This window comes from Nannobrachium achirus, assembly GCF_963921795.1.
Source record: "Nannobrachium achirus genome assembly, chromosome: 13".
In the NCBI taxonomy this organism is placed as follows: Eukaryota; Metazoa; Chordata; class Actinopteri; order Myctophiformes; family Myctophidae; genus Nannobrachium; species Nannobrachium achirus.
In genome coordinates this window covers 47,356,550-47,374,981 of record NC_137833.1, presented here as the reverse complement: position 1 = coordinate 47,374,981, position 18,432 = coordinate 47,356,550, and the positions used below count along the sequence as shown (strand labels likewise).

General features: G+C 39.8%; 1 protein-coding gene and 1 pseudogene across 2 annotated transcripts; one reads left to right on the top strand and one right to left on the bottom strand.

Moving 5' to 3' along the window:
• Positions 1 to 60: 60 nt before the first annotated feature.
• paox (polyamine oxidase) lies at positions 61 to 7,057 on the bottom strand. Its single transcript, XM_080739762.1, has 10 exons — positions 6,833 to 7,057; positions 6,073 to 6,249; positions 5,575 to 5,702; positions 3,909 to 4,096; positions 3,079 to 3,260; positions 2,067 to 2,236; positions 1,595 to 1,680; positions 1,394 to 1,506; positions 1,126 to 1,280; positions 61 to 638 (listed from the first exon to the last, which is right to left on the bottom strand). The coding sequence occupies exons 1-10, from the start codon at positions 6,990 to 6,992 to the stop codon at positions 498 to 500; spliced, it is 1,500 nt and encodes a 499-aa protein (XP_080595888.1). The 5' UTR covers positions 6,993 to 7,057; the 3' UTR covers positions 61 to 497.
• A 3,858-nt stretch (positions 7,058 to 10,915) lies between these two features.
• LOC308297387 lies at positions 10,916 to 13,543 on the top strand (annotated as a pseudogene). The gene is made up of 2 exons: positions 10,916 to 11,586; positions 13,285 to 13,543. The product of its transcript is annotated as an uncharacterized misc_RNA (transcript).
• The last annotated feature ends 4,889 nt before the right edge of the window (positions 13,544 to 18,432 follow it).

Sequence of the window (18,432 nt, the reverse complement as noted above, 5' to 3'; positions counted from 1 at the left end):
GCGTTTTATTCAAATTAAGAGACACTGTAATAATCAAAGTAGAAACGAGCCAGTAAGAAAATGTATTTGAGATCACTGAGTCTTGTAGAGTCAACAATAATGATCTACAATGTGGACAGATTTGAGTCAGATCACTTGAATATTATACAAATACAAATTACATGGCTTTTTTATGAGTAATGATAATAATGGATTACAAAACATTTTAAATGTAATCTGAATACTTTTGTATCATTGCACATTAACACTGAAAACATTGCACTTTATAAAAAATATATTATTTTCTCTTTAATCAGCTCTTTTCAATGCAAATACAACACATTTATTCAGTAGCATTGTGATAAGATGACTATGTAAATGTGGATTTAGTGCTGATAAACCTTGTAACTTAGCAACTTAAAATAGTGCAAGATTGGCATTAAATGCCATGAACATTAGTCAAAATACAACAGGGCAAAGTGATTTGATTTACATAAGTACAAATTAGTTGTTTTCGTTTAAAGCTTTGATTTGGTCTTAATGGAGTAGTGAGAGATGAGTCTGTCGGCTTCCCTCCAGCCAGACAGCAGAGCTCCATGGACAGTGGAGAAGTAGCATGGATGAGTGGCCTCTCCAGCAAACAACACCTGGAAGGGATGCTGTTACACAACAGAGAAAACAATATTTAAAACCAGTAAGACTCCGTAAATGGGAGATAAGCGACCGTCACGTCGCATACACAAACTTTAGAAGGCAATCGTAGCCAATCAGGAGGGAATATGGGAAATGGGACAGATCCATGTTGATGACATGACTTTAGAGATACTGTGTACCGCTTTGCGTGATTTTAGGCCAAAACCTATAGGAGCAGTGTCCAAAAATATGTTTTGCAAAAATCTGCCTGATGGTGGCACTAGAAGAGGACCATGTGAGAAATCAGGGGCGGGGGTTGTGATTTGCTATCCAAGGAGTGTGTGTGCAAAGTTTGGCATCGATAGGGCCAACGGTGGCGGAGATAAGAGTAGGGCAAAAGTGTGACGTGACATGACAGACGGACGAACAGCCGGTGGAGCTTTTCATAGTAACTTGCCACCTAACGGTCGCAACAATATTGCTCCTTGGTACTAACGCATTGTGTGCGTGTACCTGAGAATCAGCCCCCTTTGTGGGCAGGGGTTCTGCCAGATTCTGCAGGTCCTGTGCAGAGCAGCCGGTTCCTGGGTAAGTGTAGGAGCCACAGGTCCAGGGGTCGTGGAACCACTGGGAGCGCAGGACACTCCTCGGGGTGAGGATGGGGTTTCCTAAAAGTTTTTATAAAAAATGGGTTGTTTTAAATGCACACAGACAATTCTCTTAAATGCAGACAGCCAGTTCAAAATTCAACATAATTCGGGGGTTGGATGTTTAGGTTCACCTGTGAACCTGCGGACGAGTTGTGTGACGGCGTGCGTGACTTCTTGTTCAGAAAGTGTCTCCATATATTCTGACTCGTGTCCAGCAATCCAACCACACAGAACATGACCGTACCTGAGAGGAGAAAAAACAAAGCATTAGGGATTACATTGTGGTGTCTAGACATTCATTTCTCAAGAAGGAAATGATGCAATGTTATTACCGTTCAGTGGGCTTGAGCACTGTGAAACCAAATAGCTTCTTTATCCAAGACCTTTGTAGATCTGGCACTTGATCGATCATATCCACCTGGAAGCAGTTGAAATGTGAGTGTGTTTATGTCCATATACGCATGGAATGTGTGCAATCAAAAACTTTTTATTCTTTAAAGGTTAGGGGTTAGTGTTAGATATAGCGATTTCATCAGAAGGGGTCAATCAAGTATAATCTAATCTAAGTGCTCATACTCTGCCAAATAGTGACGATAGCTAATCTAACTGTACAAGTTCTCAGTTTTAGATTCTTTTTTTTTTAAATTAAAATGTCTAGACTTTTCAGGAAATCTTTGAAAATGTATCCTATAACCAATCCTAAACCAATCCTCTAGCTGGGGACACCAGCTAGAAAGCGGTTAAGTTGACGATTAATGAGAGTCTGTCAAAATAGTGTACGTCTGTGTTCATTTTGTCTCACACCTCATCCTCCCACATGAGGTAAATGACCTCACAGTCTTCATCCCACCATGGAGAATCAAACTCCGCATAGATTTTGTTGTTGGTTCCGAAACCCATCCTCTGAACAGAATGCAGTTTGTGTAAAGGCAGAGCAGGACTGAACAGAGTTGAATGGTGTTTCTTTAGGTATCCTGAAAGAATAGAATAGAATAGAAACAAACAGTTCAATTCAGGTTAACGTGCCACAGGAGCTGGGTTAATGTTGTCCAAGAAATATTACCTGACAACTAAACTCTGAACTTTGTACTGAGATGTCATAATGTATACAGTAGATGCCTGAGGATATGATTAAACAATGATTTGACACTGAACCTTGGTATGGTACACAAGTTCATATCAGGTCTTCGTACTGTGGGAAACCAACAGGGTTGGTTTCGAATGTAAACATCCTGCCATAGACAGCAGCCTGCCTACATTACATGTATTAAGTGTTCATACAGCAGTGGTAGGCAAAAGTTAAAAAAACAAAAACAAAGCTGCACTCGTAATGTTTGATTCCTCATGCATTTCTAGCAATCTTTATACCACACACATCTTTATTAACTTTTATAAAAATGTATATACCGTTTCAAGTTCCTGGTCCTAAATTAGCCCTTGCTTTTGTTCTGGCCCACCATCTAATGGCTTAGAAGAACATTGTCCCTTAAGCCTTAAGCCAAACTTACTTGCCGACCCCTGTCATACAGTATGTTGGCTCACTTGATTTTTCACTTGACTGATGAAGACCTCGAAGGAGGTCGAGACGTTGTCCATGCCTCTTATCTAATAAAGAATTACTACTGGAAGCTACGACTCGGTGTGCGGACTTTCCTCCTCTTCCTAAGTACGTATATTTGTCCAGCACCTGAAACTATTTATTGGGATGTGCGTGCCTTCTCTTGGGCTCACTTGATTTCACATTTTCAAGCGCTCTGGTGAAAAATGGCATAATCGACATAACAAAATTGTATTAAATCCAGGTGCACAAGTTTACCCAGTGGCACGGTAACAATAACATGGTCAGCTGTGATCCTTTCTCCGTCCTCACACTCAACGGTCACAGGGCGCTCTCCTTTCTCTGTGCTGTTCCAGTGAACACAGTGCACAGGTCGCTTGTAAGACGTTATCCCTTTGGGGAGCTCCGACATCAAGTTCTTGACTACACCTTCATAGCCTCTGTAAGGGAAATAAAGATCTTAAAAATGAAAACTATAACTGCATCATTCTGTGTGTGTACATCCAAACACACATTCTACACAGGCTATAAATAATGTAGTCCTTGCATCAGTCATGAATGCATTTGCACTGTAGATGGGTTAGATTATCAGCACATCCGTAACACAATTATAAGATTGAAGGGATTTGAGATTAAATATTTTTAAATGGCTGTCTGTATCATAAACACACCCAAACATGGGGTCATCAAATTAGGGATGGGACTATATTAAAATTTCATGTCACGATAATTGTGACCAAAATAACAGCTATTTACGATATTATCGCAATAATTAAAATATCACCAACATCCATTATTCTGGGGCGTAATGTTTGCCAAAAAGAAAAGACTGTATCAAGTACGTTATTTAGGCCGTTTTACCAATTATAGAGGGTTTAAGTGTTACCAGATATGCAGCTTGGCAAATAAAAGGTGAATTGATCCCAGTCCATGACAGGGGACAATTTCACCAATCTCCACGATACGATTATAGTGCGTGTTCCTTTTTTCTTTTTTTTATCACGATAAACGACAATAGCGATTATCGTCCCATCCCTATCTATCATCAATATACTGTATGTGTGTAGGTACAAGGTAGGTGTACCAACTTTGTGAATGTGCAGTCCAGGCCAGGCAGACACTTGTACATCCCGTAGCCGCCCAGCCCCACAGCGTCCATGGAGTGTGTTCCATTGACACAGCACTCCACCTTCAGCAGGGTGCTCATCAGACACAACCTCCGGGCCCTGACGGAGGCGTCTTCATCTGCCCACTGCTCTGTTGCCCGCCGTGATGCCTGCATGTACACATCAGCACGTTTGTTTCAATCACACAATTTTCAATTCAATTCAAAGGAGCTTTATTGGTATGCGAAAACATAAAGTTTGCATTGCCAAAGCAAGTGTTAAAATATAATTTAAAACGTTGAAAATGGGGAACATGAATACCGTTGGAGGGGTACAGTATACAGTATTGTGTAAACAGAGCTACTGCATGCCACATTTTGTTGTTATATACATGTTATATGTGTTATATATACAGGGTATAAAGCTTTTTGTAACAAATAGCAATCTTTTGCAGTTGCTTTGGGACAAACAGCAGCATTTGTCCACAAAAAGTTTTTTTAGTAGTATACAAAAAAAGCCTCAGGTTTCAAATGCGTTTAAAGGTAGCAGCTCTGTTTATATGTGCAGTAGGTCTGACTAGAGGTCACTCAATGGTTTGTAGTCCTTAGGGTGGTTGTATTCCATTCTCTCCTTTTATCACAACAGTTCACAAATCTTGCTTGCTGACTGTTCGCACATTGTTGCTTATTGTCACACACTATGGCTTAGTGTCCAAAGGAGCGCTTGTATCACCCTGCACCGCATGCATGCCTTTTGCACCAGCAAATTTAGCAAACCAGGCCCCCATCGCTGTTATTTTCACATCACTCCACAACAGGCAAACGGACATCAAGGCCATGAACTTATGAGGTGCGCCCGAGGCAAGCAAGTGCCCGCACTAAGCAGCCAATGACTTGTGTGTCAACTGTGCTGTGGTGGACGGAATTTCATAGTACATGCACGTTAGGCTAACTAACAGCAGTTATTATGTAGCTAGTAAGTGGGTGTTAGTGGGTGCCCATCACGTTCATCCAATCAAAGGGAGGACAGCGTAGACAAAGAATACGATGGCGGCATAGTTGCTAAATTCGTGTGAAAGGCATACAGTAGATTGTACGCCTTAGGGTGGTTGTATTCCATTCTCTCCTTTTATCACAACAGTTCACAAATCTTGCTTGCTGACTGTTCGCACATTGTTGCTTATTGTCACACACTATGGCTTAGTGTCCAAAGGAGCGCTTGTATCACCCTGCACCGCATGCATGCCTTTTGCACCAGCAAATTTAGCAAACCAGGCCCCCATCGCTGTTATTTTCACATCACTCCACAACAGGCAAACGGACATCAAGGCCATGAACTTATGAGGTGCGCCCGAGGCAAGCAAGTGCCCGCACTAAGCAGCCAATGACTTGTGTGTCAACTGTGCTGTGGTGGACGGAATTTCATAGTACATGCACGTTAGGCTAACTAACAGCAGTTATTATGTAGCTAGTAAGTGGGTGTTAGTGGGTGCCCATCACGTTCATCCAATCAAAGGGAGGACAGCGTAGACAAAGAATACGATGGCGGCATAGTTGCTAAATTCGTGTGAAAGGCATACAGTAGATTGTACGCCACTGCACCAGGGGGCTCATCTCTTTAATCACAGACAACATAGAGCCAAATGTACCTGTGACCGTATAAAATCTCCCACACTGGGCCAAGGTTCTCCCTTATCATAATAGTCCCCACATTCTTCAAGCAGGTCATTAAACATTCCCACTGCAGGATACGTGTCTTCATAAGTCAGCTTCTGACCTGCATATAACACAAGATAACACACAGAATTATAATCTGGGATTTATAATACCTGATCAATATTGCATCATGACGACAGGCAGGCAGTACTAGTGTAACTGTATCTCATGAAGTTTTGGCCTTTTTTATTTCTTACTTTAGTGACGTCTTATACATTTTTTTTTGTCACTCCTGATATTTTGTGTCCAGTCATTTCGATGTTCTCTTTTGTATTGAGTTGTTAGTTACAGTTACTGTTATTTCCCATTCGACATTTACCTGTGGTTTGCCATTACATAAAACTCATAAACATAACAGTAAATAGAGAAGACAGTCTTGAATAAGGCTTGTGATATTCAGAACCATGAATGATGACATGTTAATGTGAGACCTGAACTGCTGAACCAGTTGGAGAACCAGGGAGGATGTCCATGGATTTCCATGGCCTGGTGTTCTGGGGTCAGAGCTTCTGGTTCCAGGAGATCATATTGACGGGCAAGACGGAACACCGGGTTCTCCTCACTTGGTCCATGAATCCAGTTGGCACCTATCTCAATGATATTGTTGCCTAAAGAAAGATAAACATTAAAGCACCTGATGGTAGATGGAAAAGGCACACACTAATATATTTTAATCATCCTAACTAATGTATTAGATGTATTTAGGATTGTTACAGGGTTTACAAAATACCTACATCAGAGTTAGAAGAACTACAGAACCTATAACGTTTTTTAATAGCCTATGCTTTTTTATAATTGTGCATTCTTGTTTCTTTGTTCTTGTTTTTCTTTTTCAAATGTATAGGCCTATGTTCAAATCTGAAAAAGCAATAAAAAGTAGCTATTAATCACAAAAAAAGGCTGGTGAGAGGGCTTTGTGAAAATAATCACCACTTTTATATAGTCAGAATAATGCAAAAGTAATCATAACATTTGTCCTAGAAAGGCTGTGATATTACATACATTTCATGTATTCCATGTTCCAAATACAGAAACATATTTATTTTGGAATACATGTAGGCCTACGTAATATCACAGACATTGAGGGGTGGGCTCTGAAATAGCAGATCTGCAAGCTCACAACGCATTGCATCGCTACGCGCTGTTGCAGATCTATTATTTTTCGGTTAACGGGCTACTACTGCTGCTCACCCATTCGTCCCGTTTTGATTCTTCCTCCACTTCTCCCCGTTGCTTCGAGGATCCGGACGTTCCGAAATCCATTTCTAACAAGTTTCAGCGCCGCTCCGATCCCTGATATACCACACCCGATTATTATTATTCGAGAGTCTAAACCCGGTGGCATTGTCATGGCTCTTAATCACCAATGCAAAGTATTTCAATTACACATTTTACAACACAGCACTGGGACTAGAAGGAGTTCACGTTCAGTCTGGTCCCACAACAACACGTTTCCTACTTCCTAGTTCCACCAGTTGGCCACTCCCCTTGACGTCCTGTCCTTATTTAACCTCGCATCACCAGTCTTTCCACCTCGGAGGAAAAGTCCTTATTTATTTATTTTCTGTGGATTTAGCCGTAAAATAATAATAGTCTACAATAAATGTCCTCTTTATTTATGTGTTATTTCTCCTATCCTTTAATACCTCCCCCCGACCTTTCTATTGTAAATACCATTTTCTTTTTTGTATTGTGTTTTACTAGTAGGCCTACCGTTTTTTTTTAATCTATTCTGCATATAGGTCTATCTGAGTTGAATACTATATGAGTTTTTAAAAAAAGGACCTCAATTTTAAATTTTTTGGGGGTTTATCCTTTTAGTTGACCTTGTATATCAATGAACTGTACTCATGGAACTATACCTTTTCCTATGCAAACTTCTAATAAAGTTCAATCAATCAATCAATCAATCAATCAATCAATCAATCAAACTCCTTTATTTAACGATGTGAGCAGAGTGCCATTGAGGTGGATAGCTTTTTCCCAAGGGAGCAAGGAAGGATTACCCAACAGGCCTAATGGGCCCAGGCCCAGGGGCCCCTGAGATAGGGGAGCCCCTGAGCTTGAGCCTCCGAATGACCACGTCACTGTTATTAACTTTGCGCTTTTTGGGATTATTCATTCATATCAATAAAATAACCCCAAAAAGTCCTAAACCATCATGATGTTACTGTAAGTGATTAACCCCTCAGTTTATCTATAGGACTTCAGAGGGAGGGATCCAAAAAGCAAGTGCAAAACAACAACATTAGATGTTCATAAATAATGTCCACGCATTACAACAATGAATTCTACTCCGATTTATCTAAATGGGGCCCCCTCATTCATACAATAGCATCATATAACACTTGACTGTATGGTCCTTTAAGTATGTGTTATAAGTGTTAGGCTTTACCTGCCTGGTACAAGTGAGATTCCTTATAAACAGGCCAGGGGGAAAAAAAATAGTTTAAGCAAATAGGGGCCCAACTCTTGCAAGTAACCAGGGCCTGCCCTATTTATTACTGATAAAGTATATTGAATAATTTATCATTAAAACTTAATGCGACGCCGGACATTGTTTGATTTTTTAATTGTAATCTTTCAAGAAATGTGGATGTCATTATGGCATAAACAATAAGTTGAAGGGTAAATGTAGCAGGTTCAAATCATGCATACTTTACATTATTTCATGCAATTAACTTTTTCATATTTTGGAAACAATTGCCAATTTCAAACTGCAAAACATACATACATGTAGGCTACACTATATTGTGTGCTATAGTTATAACTATTTGCATTTCAGGGGTTTGGGACTTTAATAACGGCGCGCAGCACAGAACACACGGCCACGCTGCTTCACATGGGGGGGGGCTTTTGCTTGTCGCCCAGGGGCCCATTTTCTCCTGATCCGTCTATGCATGGGAGCACTTACGTATGGGCTGCGGCCAAGGGAGCAACAGAGATGATAAAAGTAGGCTTTAAGGTAGCCTACTCAAAGGGCTCCGCCTCGGCTCATGATGTAGTGTACCTGACAAATTGTCAAGAATTTCTCACATTCATTCATTCATTCATTCATTCATTCATTCATTCATTCATTCATTCATTCATGCATTCATGCATTCATTCATTCATTCATTCATTCATTCATTCCTATAGTATCCCCAAGTAGCCTAGTGCCCGTCTCAAAAAATATTACAGCCACTAACTGCAAGTAACAACACGACAGGGATAATGGATTTGATCATCAAGTTATGGGACACTGATGTAGGATAGTCATTTTTAGATCCACCTGTATGTTTAGATCCTATAGGTGGTCCGATTTATGTAGTGATGATGACGCCATCTTGTGGATATCACAGTTAAATGTTTTACACAGTAGATTGAAGTTCTCTATTGAGACTATCTCTCCACCCAAATATTATATAATATGGGTGGAGAGATAGTCTCTTCACTCAGAGAACAAAGGTAGTAGATAGAATCTGTCTATGTCTGCTGTGTGCTGAACACGAACAGACATGTAGCTTCCTCTTCCTCCACATTACATTTACAAAGGCATTCAGGAAGGAAGGACTGAAACATTGCATTTTAATTGAACTATACCACAATTTTAAACTATTAAATACATGGATTTTCTTTTTCTTTTTTATTTAAACTATAGTGTTATAGCTTCGTAGTGTGAACCTAAAATATATTTTCTCTTTATTTTCCATATCTTTTAGGGCTACAAGTTTAAGAAAAACATGGCATGTACAAGTCAGTCAGCTGTGAAATACTTAGAGAATGCCAGAACCCGTCTGGTGGGGAGACTGCAGAATCTTTCGGTTATTGTGGAGAATCTGCATCAACGAAGAGTGCTCACTGCGGAGCAGGTCTGTGAAATACAGACACAGGCTGGTGACTATGAAAAAACAAGAACAATACTGGACTTGGTCACAAAAAAAGGAGAAGCAGCCAGCTATGAATTACTAAAGGTCATTGACATAACTAGGAACAGGACCTTAGAGAGACCAGTGCTCGAAGAAGGCTCCACTCAGAGCAATTTTGACCTACACCACTGGATCAGCTGCTTTTCTTTCAAAGATGATGAGGAAATGGAAATAAACTACTCTAAAGGTAGGCTACTATTGTATGGGAAGGAAATAGTGACAAATGTAGTATTGAACACTCTGATATGCTTACCTTCTACATTGTGCACAGAGTTGTGGGAGTGTAACATTTTAACGCATAATCGGTTCAACAATACTGACTGTATGTATTTTGATGAGTTTACAGTTGATTCTTGCTATTATGTTCATTTCAGGTCCAAGACCATGCCACAGATACCAGGCAAAGTTAAAGACAAAAGCTCTTGAGCTATCAGAAGATGTGTGGAACCAAAGCAAAGAGTTTCTAGGCCTACCAAAAGACAAGTATTCAGATCTGTCTTACACTCCACTGGTATTAGACACGCATGAAAATGAAAATCCACCATATAACAGAATACTATTCAAGAGCAAAAAAATTGAGAAAACCCGCCCTAAAAAAATGAAGACTTACATTCCTGAGGATAAACATGAAATATCTGTAGATTACTTACTGAAAACACGCGAGAACAAAATTCTCTTAGTTGGTGAGCCTGGACTTGGAAAGACAACAGCTGCATGTCAAATGCTGAAAATCTGGGGAGAAAAAAGAAATAACAATGACCTAGATTACATGTTCTATTTTGATATGAGAAAAATCCCAAATCCCTTGAGTTTGGAGAATCTTCTCTTCAATACATTTTGTGAACCAGGTGAAGGAAAAGAAGAGGTGTTGGAGGACATAAAGAGGCATTCTGAAAGTGTTACTATCATTTTTGATGGACTCACAGATCTCCCTGATTCCTCAGTGATACAGAGTCTTGTTAAAGGGGACCTGCTTCCGTATGCAAAGATTGTGATCACATGCAGATCAGGGGTTGAATCAGAAGATTTCCTATTAGACTGGACTTCTCTCAGAGTGGTGGTGAAAGGCTTCTGCACAAAGTCGATCAGAGCATACTTAGCTAAGATTTTGAACACTGAGCAGTTGAACAATGTTTTGAACAACCTGGAGTTGTTCAGTCTTTGCCATGTCCCAGTATATGCATTGATGGTTGTTGCATCCTTTTCTTTTACGAACTCTATGGCTTCTCAAGAACCATGCACAGTAACCGAAATATGTATCCACATTCTTCGCAGTTGCATTCAAAAGCACAGTGGTAAGGCTATACCAAAAATGAAACTAAACAACTATATGAGAGACTACAGTGAAGCAATATTTGCTTTGGCAATGGCTGCTTTTCAGGCAACACAAGGGAAATCTGTTAATTTAATAGCACTGTCTTGTGAAGAAAGCTGTGTTCATTCAGCCTTCCTGAAGATACTTGATGTTCAAGTTGGACCTACACTATGGAAACGCTACTCTGCATTTCTCCACTATACCATACAGGAGTTTTTTACAGGATTGTGGTTTTTAAAGAATCCTGACAAAATAACTGAACTTCTGCAACAGTGTTGCACTGAAGATATGAAACACATGAAACACGTGATCCCTTTCTTGTGTGGTCTGTGTAGTGAGAGAAATCTTGACATGTTGGAATGTCTTGGTCCAGATCAGCAGGTGAAGGAGAGATCGAAGTCTTTCATCAGAGAAGTCACAACCACATTTCTCCCGACACCACCAAACCCAGATCACAGTGACTCTGATGACAGCAACATTCTATTCTTATGACAGTGCTTGTATGAATCTCAGTCCACTGAGGCCTGTCTTTATTTTCTGGACAAACTGGATTATTGCCTTGATTTGAGTGAAGAAAATCTTGATCCTCACCATTATTGCGCTGTTTCTTATGTAATCAGTCAGTCACAAGAGAGAAAAATAGAGCTAAAACTTGAGGACATTGTATCAGAACAAGGACTGAGATTAATACTTGGCTGTCTGAAAAATGTCCAATTGGATGGGTGAGTATACACTGTATTTTGATTTTCACACCATGGGCCCTAATAGGCTATATCTTACAGTCTAGAGCCTGCCTACTACTAATTTGTACAAACGCAAACTGTTCCTTTACAGTATATGCTCCAGGGGTGCCCAAAAGGTAGATCGTGATCTACCAGTAGAATATGTCAATATGACATCAAGAAGGGCCTGTCAGCTCCCTTCATGCCTGTCAGCCTGTCAGCTCCCTTCATGGCCTCTAAAGTAGGCAAACCTCCCATGCAATACTTTGTTCAAGAGTCAGTAGCATTACAAAGAACCCCACAACCTACCACTTCCATACAGAATGGGATGAAGACATTTCTCCCAGTATTTCCCATTTATTTCCCCCTTACAGTAAGTGTGTTTGTCTAAAATCTAACGCCAGTGCTGCTATTCCAAAGCCCCCCTCAGGCCCTCAGCTAAAACATTTTGGATGGGTAGATCATGCTGAGCTAGTCATTTTAAAAGTAGATCTCACGTCAAAAAAGTGTGGGCACCCCTGCTCTAGACCAATCTGCAAAGCTAATAGCTGATTGATGAAAATGGGCCATGCAGGCACATATGGCTCTTAAAGTGAAACATTATGACAGGTGGCATGCGCCACCTAGTGCTATTGTCTACTCTAAATATTTGTGTTGTTGCCATTGTACTAATACTGTACATTAGTCATTGCCCTTTTAACCACTTAAACCATATAATCAGAAATATATTCAGAAAATAACCAATCTACAAGCTCAATGTGTCACAGCACAATGAATTCTGAGCTTGTAAATGATGATTTACAGCAAAGAGATTTGTTGTAGGGAGAAGAGGCGAGGGCCAAGCACAGACCCCTGGAACCCCAGTTGATGAACTATAGGGTTTAAGTGGTTAAAAAGACCACATTTTGAATCTATCTTTATGAGATATTCAAGATTTATCAGTTATGTAATTCAATTGGTAGGCTTTTAAGTCTACCAACTCCCTTGTAGAGAATTTATAGCATAATGTCCTGTATACGGAGGAGAATGTGACCGTCTGACTTCAGGAAAACCTATTCTTCCAGGTGTGACAGCTTGCAAAGTCAGCTCTGGAAGGCCTTGCTCGTCAGTGAGGGGGAGATGGATTACAGCATTTTACTTGGCCTTGGTAGAAATGAATTGCACCTTCCAGTTGGTTGTGGTAAAAGACAAGTGTTTGAAAGAGCAGTAGAGGTCATGCAGAACAGTCCAGAGAGGGTTAACCTTTGCCTCCTCTGGGACAAGAAGACTAGTTGCTGTCAAGATCTAAGACATACTCTGTTGGAGTCTCTGCCTCATATCAGCAAACTCAGGTGTTTTTGATACTTTATTCTTGTTTTATAGGATTTAAGAATTTTATTTTATTTATAAGATCACTATGCTGCTTGAATAGCTGAACTTTGAAACAAGTGAACATTATAAAAACCTTCTTTTTGATAACAGCCATACTAAAGTTCCCCAAATTATTGTGTGACCCATGTTTCTTTGAATACTGCAATTAAGTTTCAGATGCACATCCAGAGGAACACAGTCACAGCAGGAGCAATTCCCTGGATTACTGGAGGGGGAAGAAAAGAAGCTGTTACTAGATTTGTGCCTGGATGCAGCAATGCATAAGGGGGAAGTATTTCAGAGTATAGTGAATACACTCCTGTCATTGTTCTCTGTTTACACTATGAGATACAACATCCTGCTTGATCTTTACCTACATGCCAGCACTAAAGGATATACACAGGTTCTTCCCATTCTGAAGCCACTTTATCTGCCAGCTCCAACAGTCTGGTCCATAGACCTCTCAGAGAGAAAGGCCTCTGTCCTCCTACAATGCTTGAAACTCCAACCAGAGAAGAAAGCAGTAGAACTGAGAGGCTGGTCAGATGAACAGAACGAACTGAAGAATTTCCTTCAGTGTCTACCCTACATCTCACAGCTCAGGTAACTTTGATTATGTTGTATATTGAATATTACTTAACCAGTAAGACACGGAAAAGTGAAAAGCGACCTCGCCCTAAACACGCAGGACGTAATTCGCACAGGACGGAATTAATTTGCAAGTGTGATTCGAGTTGCGGTTGGTTGTTTAAGTTGGACTGGTTAAACTGACACTATGTCCATACATGTATATGGGTATTCCCAGATATGGGCTTAATATTGATGGGCATAAAAGGAATTCTATTAGTGTGGTTGCCCTAACAGGACATCATCTGGGAATCAGATGAAGAGGGCAGGGATCTCCATATATGGGCATAAAAGGGACAAGGACGTAATTAATTTGCAAGTGTGACTCGTGTCGTGGCAACCACACTGGCTGAACTGACACAATATTTGACCGAACACAGCTAGTCATTGACATTTTCATTTTCATTCATTTCATTTGAAAGCTGGGAATCATAGCTACAAAATGATATATTGGTTGTGAAGATTGACCCAACAGTTTTGTAGATATGGCTTATAGAGTTATGCCATGCAGAAATACTAGATCTGAGAAATTCAGCCTTTTAGATGAAATGTAACCTGCAAAATGTGAGGTTTCTCTTCACATTAATTTAAAAAAGTCTTATACATGCAGAGTTAAGCTCTGGCGTTTAAGTGAAATGTAGCCTGATATTTATGAAATGCTTTTGTGGCTTTATCACATTTTAGAGAGAAAAAAATAATAATTTCAGGGCCCGTCTAAAGCTGTGCTTTCCGAAATGACTGCCCCTCTGCTATGCTGGGACACATATGTCCATATATGGGCATTCCCAGATATGGGCTTAATATTGATGGCATAAAAGGGTTGTATGGGAATTCCCAGATATGGGCTTAATAAAAGGGATTCTATTAGTGTGGTTGCCCTAACAGGACATCATCTGGGAATCAGATGTAGAGGTCAGCTCCATATATGGAGATCTAGGTGATGATCCAGTAGTCTCCATGTATGGATATCCAGAGTTTGATCTTTGATGAGGTGATGTCTCAACAATATGATGTCACAATGTGAACAAATTGTGAAATTGGTCGCCAACCAATCATCAAGGACGATGATACACGAAAGAAGAAGAAGACATTGAGGCGTTACAGAGATACGTACGGACAAGATGTACCGGTTGTCATAGTTAACTGCAACCTACGGTCGCAATTATATTTGAACCTTCAGTTCAGATTTAACTAAATCTAGTTCAAATGGAGTGTGGGTATTTGTAGCTACTTCTATAATCAAAGTGTTTTACGTTAATAGCGGTACACAGTATCTCTAGTCATGTCAAGTCATGTCATCAACATGGATCTGTCCCATTTCCCATATTCCCTCCTGATTGGCTATGATTGCCTTCTAAAGTTTGTGTATGCGACCTGACGATCGCTTATCTCCCGATTAGGGAGTCTTACTGGTTTAGGTTAATGAATCAAGTTTATATAAATAAATATGTTTATATTGATTCCTTCTATTTGTTCTATAGGTTTACTTCTCAGACTCAAACAGGACAGAGATTTATGATGAATATGTGTCAACAAGCAGCTCTCCATCAGAGGTTAAACATGCAAATAATAGAGGAAGTGATTTCAGTGTCTGAATATTGGCATCACCAATGGGATTTCCTTCTAGACCTATCCTCCCATGTTAAAGACAATGAGACTCAAACACATAAGAGTGTTCTTCCAGCATTACAACCAGTTTACCTGGCAGCTCCCACAGTCTGGTCCATAGATCTCTCAGAGAGAAAGGCCTCTGTCCTCCTACAATGCTTGAAACTTCAACCAGAGAGGAAACCAGTAGAGCTGCGAGGCTGGTCAGATGAAGAGAATGAAGTGAAGACGTTTCTTCGCTGTCTACCCTACATCTCAAAGCTAAGGTAAATGGGATTATGTTGGACATTAAATATGATCTTATAATGTTAATAAACATGATTATGTCTTAATTACTGTAAATTCAGAATCTTGTATGAAAATATTTAACAAGAGTTATAGTTATTTTCAGAGCTGGCTTTCTAAAAGGATTTTCCTTGCTCATTGAGATGATCCTAACTTTCCACTGTTAGTAATATACACTGACATACTATTAATAGTGATTTATAGTTGAGATTTAATTAAATCTAGTCAATCTAGAATTTTGGTACAGTATTTTTCTTCTACACATTATTACCCGTTTTACTTTCATAAGTTTGTAATGCTGATTCCTCTTTATTCTTCATATTCGACAGGTTTACTTCTCAGAATCAAACAGGACACGCCTTTCTGCTGAATTTGTGTCTAGAAGCAGCTCTCCAAGAGAGACTAAACACACAAGCAATCGAGACAGTGTTTTCAGTATCTGAATGTTGGCATCACAAGTGGGACTTCCTTCTAGACCTGTACTCTCACGTTAAAGACTACGAGACTCAAATACACAAGAGTGTTCTTCCAGCATTAAAACCACTTTACCTGGCGGCTCCTACAGTCTTGTCTATAGACCTCTCTGAGAGAAAGGCCTCTGTCCTCCTACAATGCTTGAAACTTCAACCACAGAGGAAACCAGTAGAGCTGCAAGGCTGGTCAGATGAGGAGAATGAAGTGAAGATGTTTCTTCACTGTCTACCGTACATCTCACAACTCAGGTTAATCTGCTTCATTTAAATGTAGTGTATATATACGTAAAAGCCATATAAAAGTACAGAATTATGTTTAAACTCTAATATCTTCTTCACATTGTATTGACTCTTTCACCTAAACTCTGATGGATACAGTGTCCATCATTGTTTGGTTCTGTTTATGATGCATAGATCATTATTTCATGTTGGTTTTCATTTGTTGCAGTTTCACGCATCGACTGTCAGAAATGTCAAAACAAGCCAAGTTCCTCGGGAAGCTTTTCTGTGAAGCAGCAGAATGGGAAGAAGAAACAGGAGAGAAGATCCTGGAATTGTTATCCTCTGTGTGTAATTACAAAACATTCCCTTTTATTGACTCGTATAGTAGTTGGAAACGCAGAAAGTATCAATGTGATCTACTACTGGACCTATACTACTGTGTGAAGAACTATGTGACTCAAACAGGCAGAAGTGTTCCTCCAGCATTACAATCAGTTTACCAGTCAGTTCCTACGGTCTGGTCTATAGACCTCGGTGAGAAAAGGGTCTCCCTTCTCCTAGAGGTGCTGAAACTCCAACCAGAGAAGAAACCAGTAGAGCTGACAGGCTGGTCAGATGAAGAGAGTGAAGTGATGATCTTTCTTCAGTGTCTACCCTACATCTCACAGCTCAGGTTAATGTATTTCCTTTCATGTAATATTTGTCTACATATAAAAAACCTTACCTTTCTAAAGTTAATGGTATGATTAATGCATTTGAATGAATTATGAACTAAGTATTGTCGCCCACGATTGTTTGGTATGGTTTATGAACAGAGATCTCAATATTTCATATTGGTTTTCATTTAAACTTCTACAGTATTGCTGATGGATGGTCAGACATGTCAGAACCAGCTAAGCTCCTCGGGAAGCTCATCTGTAAAGCAGCAGAATGGGAAGAAGAAACAGGAGAGAAGATTCTGGACTTGATGTCTTCTGTGTGTAATTACAAAACGTTACCCTTTATTGAGTGGGATGATGATGATTATGATTACACAGAGTATCAATGTGATCTACTACTGGGCCTATACTCCTATATGAAGAACTATGAGACTCAAACAGGCAGAAGTGTTCTTCCAGCATTACTACCAGTTTACCAGTCAGTTCCTACAGTCTGGTCCATAGACCTCTCAGAGAGAAAAGTCTCCCTCCTCCTAGAGGTGCTGAAACTCCAAAAAGAGAAGAAACCAGTAGAGCTGACAGCCTGGTCTGAAAAGAGCGAAGTGGGGCTCTTCCTTCAGTGTCTACCCTACATCTCACAGCTCAGGTTAATGTGCTTCCTTTAGTTTAATATTTGTCTACATATAGTATGAAACGTGACTACCTTAAAAACGAAAAGAAGACAATGAATGCACTTGAATGCAATTATGTAGCATTTGTAGTCAACAAAGTACAGATACCTGTTAGTGTACATATATTTTGAGCATTTAGACGCATATTTAGTAATGTTTCCTCATTCCTTCATTTTACTTTGACTCTTTCACTTAACATCTGATGGATTCAGTGTCCCCTTCATTGTTTCTATTTATGATGCTGAAAACAATATTTCATGATGGTTTTCATTTGAACTTTTGCAGTTTCACGCATCGATCATCAGAAATGTCAAAACAAGCCACGTTCCTGGGGAAGCTCATTTGTGAAGCAGCAGCACGAGACGTAGAAACAGGAGAGAAGATTCTGGAATTGTTGTCTTCTGTGTGTAATTACAAAACATTCCCCTTCATTGATACTTCAGGAAACAGGAAGTATCAATGTGATCTACTACTGGACCAATGCTCCTATGTGAAGAACTATGAGTCTCAAACAGGCAGAAGTGTTCTACCAGCATTACTACCAGTTTACCAGTCAGTTCCTACTGTCTGGTCCATTGACCCGTCAGAAGGAAAGCTCTCCCTCCTCCTAGAGATGCTGAAACTCCAACAAGATAAGAAACCATTAGAGCTGACAGACTGGCAGTGGTCAGATGAAGAGAGTGAAGTGAAGATCTTCTTTCAGTGTTTACCCTACATCTCACAGCTCAGGTTAATGGATTCTTTTTACCTTTCATTTAATATGTATCTACATATAAAATGTGTCTACCTTTCTTTTATTACAGATAATTAGGTACAGTATGATTCATTCCCTTGTATTAATTAGGTACTGATTATTTGTCACTTGATGCATTGAATCGACGCATTTTAAGGCAAATATAAATTTGTATTTTATAAGTATAATGTTTTATACCGTAGAAGACAATAGTAGTT

Bases quoted from the DNA above. Each gene is read 5' to 3' on its own strand.
- paox (XM_080739762.1), bottom strand. From the start codon at position 6,992: ATGACAATGCCACCGGGTTTAGACTCTCGAATAATAATAATCGGGTGT. The intron at 5,703-6,072 runs GTCTCACATTAA...TGTTATATGCAG, and splicing joins CAACTGGTTCAGCAGTTCAG to GTCAGAAGCTGACTTATGAA. The intron at 2,237-3,078 runs GTAAACTTGTGC...CTATTCTTTCAG, and splicing joins TATTGTTACCGTGCCACTGG to GATACCTAAAGAAACACCAT.